At 50.2% G+C, this 3209-nt stretch overlaps 2 protein-coding genes across 2 annotated transcripts in view; one reads left to right on the forward strand and one right to left on the reverse strand.

The window, feature by feature from the left end:
* The window catches only part of FBXO33 (F-box protein 33), a 21622-nt gene extending 21285 nt beyond the window's left edge, over positions 1 to 337 (reverse strand). Inside the window, exon 1 of the mRNA XM_010583994.1 lies at positions 236 to 337. Within this exon, the coding sequence (XP_010582296.1) occupies positions 236 to 337 (102 nt within the window). The remainder of the gene's footprint in view (positions 1 to 235) is intronic.
* The window catches only part of ZNF410 (zinc finger protein 410), a 24096-nt gene continuing 21039 nt past the window's right edge, over positions 153 to 3209 (forward strand). The window contains exons 1-2 of the mRNA XM_010583687.1: positions 153 to 559; positions 918 to 1056. The gene's annotated coding sequence lies outside the window, so the exon portion shown is untranslated. The remainder of the gene's footprint in view (positions 560 to 917; positions 1057 to 3209) is intronic.

A 3209-nucleotide genomic window follows, 5' to 3' on the forward strand; every position in this document is an offset into this window, starting at 1 on the left:
CCCCCCGCCCCCAGCGCCTCCTCCGCCCTAACGCAGTGCGGCGGGAGGCCCGGGACCGGGGCGAGGCCCCGGAGCCAGCTTCCCTGCGGGCTCCGCAGCCGGCGGAGCCGCCGCCGGTCCCTGTTGGGGGCGCTGCCGCGGGCTCAGGCGCGGGAGGGCCCCGCCGGCCCCGGGCGCCTGGTGTTCCAAGAAGACTCGGAAAGGTGTCGGGTCGCGGCGGCGTGGAGGCCCGTACCTGACCGCACGTACGCCTTTCAGCCAGCGAAATTACCTCAGCGGCGTTCCAGCTGCCGCTACGGGAAACGCGCTGACTGCGCAGGAAAGGAGAGTCCGACATGCGACGGAACGGGATGCCAGCCTGAGGGGATGCGTGAGGAAATGCTTCAGATCTTAGTTCTCTCAGTTTCTTAAAACTCATCCGCTTTGTGCCAACATCAGCTCTACGTGCGGAAAGATAGCTTCGCTTGTGCGGACAGACTTGTGAGAGAATTGAAAAATCTGTTGCATACTGATGCTGCAAAGGCTGAACATCAAAGTGAAGTTAATTGCAGTTGTACCTGTAAGTTTTACAATTTTAAAAACCTTATTGCAATAAAATTGAGTACTGCCAGTATCTTGGAATAAGGCACATAGGTTTATATAACGATGTTATATCTGAGTGTATAGAAACATACACGTGAAAGAACAAAAGATGTGCTAAGAGAAATAAAGCCTACGCTCCTCTTTGCATTCAGAATAGGGTCCCATTCTAAACAGATTTATCAAGAACCAAATCAAAAACACCACTCTCCCTTTACTCCATGACTAGACATTTTCTCTGTCTCGCAGCAGGGGTGAAAACCCAGTATTGTTTCCCTTTTCTTTAATCTGGTCATGGGGGAAATGTGACTGAGTCTCTTATCTTTCCTTGACTAGAGAGAAGGATCGCAGAGGGGCAGATGTTATTGAGAAAGTGAGACTGTAGGAAATTCCCAGCTGGACAGTTCTTCTCCCATCAGGGACCAGTGTTGCTTCACACACCTGTGCGAGTGATTTGGACCTCCATAAACAACTCGGGTAAGTGCTGTGCTATTCCCACTGCAGATTCCCCTATCAGATTAGACCAAAATTCCCCAGGCAGTCAAGATGCAAGCTCTGAAGCAGCCAAACTCATCCGGCCTAGAAGGATGCAAATGAAAGGAACTTAATTCGCCTACACGTCTCCATATTTTAATAGCTACTCAACAATTCCACATTGTTGGGCTGATGATGAGTCAAAGGACTTCTGAGATTACTAAGTATCTTAATGTAACAGAATCAAGTTTTAGGATTCAGTGCCCTGGGATTACCGAAGTAGCGTCAAGAAAAAATGGTTTATGAAGTTAGTAGTTCTGCATTTCTGGTTGCCTTTGTTGGATTGTATTGGGTCAGCAAATGTGGCATGCTGGGATCCTGCTTGTGATAATAAACACAGTGAAGTGGTCTTTTACTGTGACCATTGCATGGTCATTTACTCAGCTCCAGCTTATCGGGGTTATGTTAAAAAACTCAATCTCAGGAGCTATTAATTACTTCAGTTTTGTGGGCTTGAGTGAATAAATGGGTCTGTCTACAGCTTCAGGTCATCACAACTGTGGCCACCTGATCTGACATGATAAATACCAGACTTTGTGAGGTTCCCCGATTTAATCCATCTGTGTGGCCAGTATGGCACTGAGGCAACCAAATCCCTGAGGCTGCTGATTCTGGGTGTTGAATCACAGTTTTCCCTGCCTTGGACATCAGAAATGTACTTCAGCTTGACTGAGAGTTGATTTCATGGTGCAGGCTCTTGTTAGTACTAATGTGGTGACTGCAAGTTGATGCGATAATACCTCAGAAAAAGACGTGCATCTAACTTGGTTGTAGACTTTATGGAGTTACTGGGTGGATCCATCAGGTGGCTGGTCAACAGTCTTTGCTGAAGCACTAGGCTGTCAGTACGATTCCAGTGCATAGCCCTCCATGAAGCCACTCGCTGAACATTTAAAGCCAAGGGGGGTAACCATGAATCTTTAGGCTGCAAATCAAAATTTTCAAATGGCTGAAAGGCAGAGGAGCCATACTGCACATCGTGGAGGGGCTGAAAAGAGGAAGCCATTCCAAAGCAGCTCACAGGCAGATGACGACAGCCATTTCCTGGGAAGTGACCACAAGTTCTTGCACAGTCCACCATGGATCAGAACGAGCTGTGCGCCCAGGGACCCCTGGGGAACCTGGGTTTGCCAGCCTCTACAGTTCCCATTGGGTTACTTTCGTATCGCAGGGATTCTTACAGCCTGGCAGCACCAGGACCTTCCCACGAGCAGCTGTTCTGGCATGGGAGTCAGTAATCACATGTGGCTCCAAAGTTAGGGAATAGCTGCAACCAAGTTAAAGTTTACTGGACCTGAAGGTCACCGGTTCTGCAGGTAATGTCAAGACCAGAGGCTGCCAACCCCACTACTTCAGGAGCTCTGTCCTGCTAACCTCCAGATACCAAGATAAGGCTAATGAGCAAAAACCAAAGTACAAGCTTTCTAAATTGCTGGGTCCCTTTTTGGTTTTTAGGTATTGTTAAGACATGTATGTTTCTGGCGTTACTTTGTACGTGTCATTGGTGAGCTGCTGTGAAGTCAGGAGTTCCCTCCATTGCCAACTGCAAGAACAGACAGACCAAGTCAGAGCGAAGCAGAAACAGAAACCAAGTACTGGTAGGAAACCAGTGTTTCCACATGTGCTGTAACAAACTGAAGTAACGCATCTTCTGCGTTGATTTATGTTAAAGAAAAGAGGAGTTCAGCAGCTAAACGTTGAACTTGACTGTAAGCTTCCTGCATAATCTCCACCTGTAAAATATTCTCCGTATCACAAGGTTATTTTAAGAGGAATCGGGCTGCAGCTGAACACCGCAGCCCTGGTAAGGGTCCCGATGGAACCAGGGAAAAACCCCAAGCACCAAGCTGTTACTGTTCTGTCTTTCGGGGCTGAGGGAAATAGCAAGAAACCCGCTCCCCGGGGCAGGCGGGATGTTCCCGCTCGGGACAACGCTCATCCCCGCGGAGGCTCCTGAGGAAGGCCGGCCTCAGGCAGGCACCGGCGCTGCCCCAGACAGGCCGCGGGGGCCGCCGGGGAGCGGGGCAGCGCCACGGCGGGAACGGTGGGAGGACCCCAGGGCGGCGGCGCTGCCCGGCGCGGGCGCCCGGTAAGGC

This window comes from Haliaeetus leucocephalus, unplaced genomic scaffold (genome assembly GCF_000737465.1).
Source record: "Haliaeetus leucocephalus isolate CR32 unplaced genomic scaffold, Haliaeetus_leucocephalus-4.0 Scaffold932, whole genome shotgun sequence".
NCBI lineage: Eukaryota > Metazoa > Chordata > Aves > Accipitriformes > Accipitridae > Haliaeetus > Haliaeetus leucocephalus.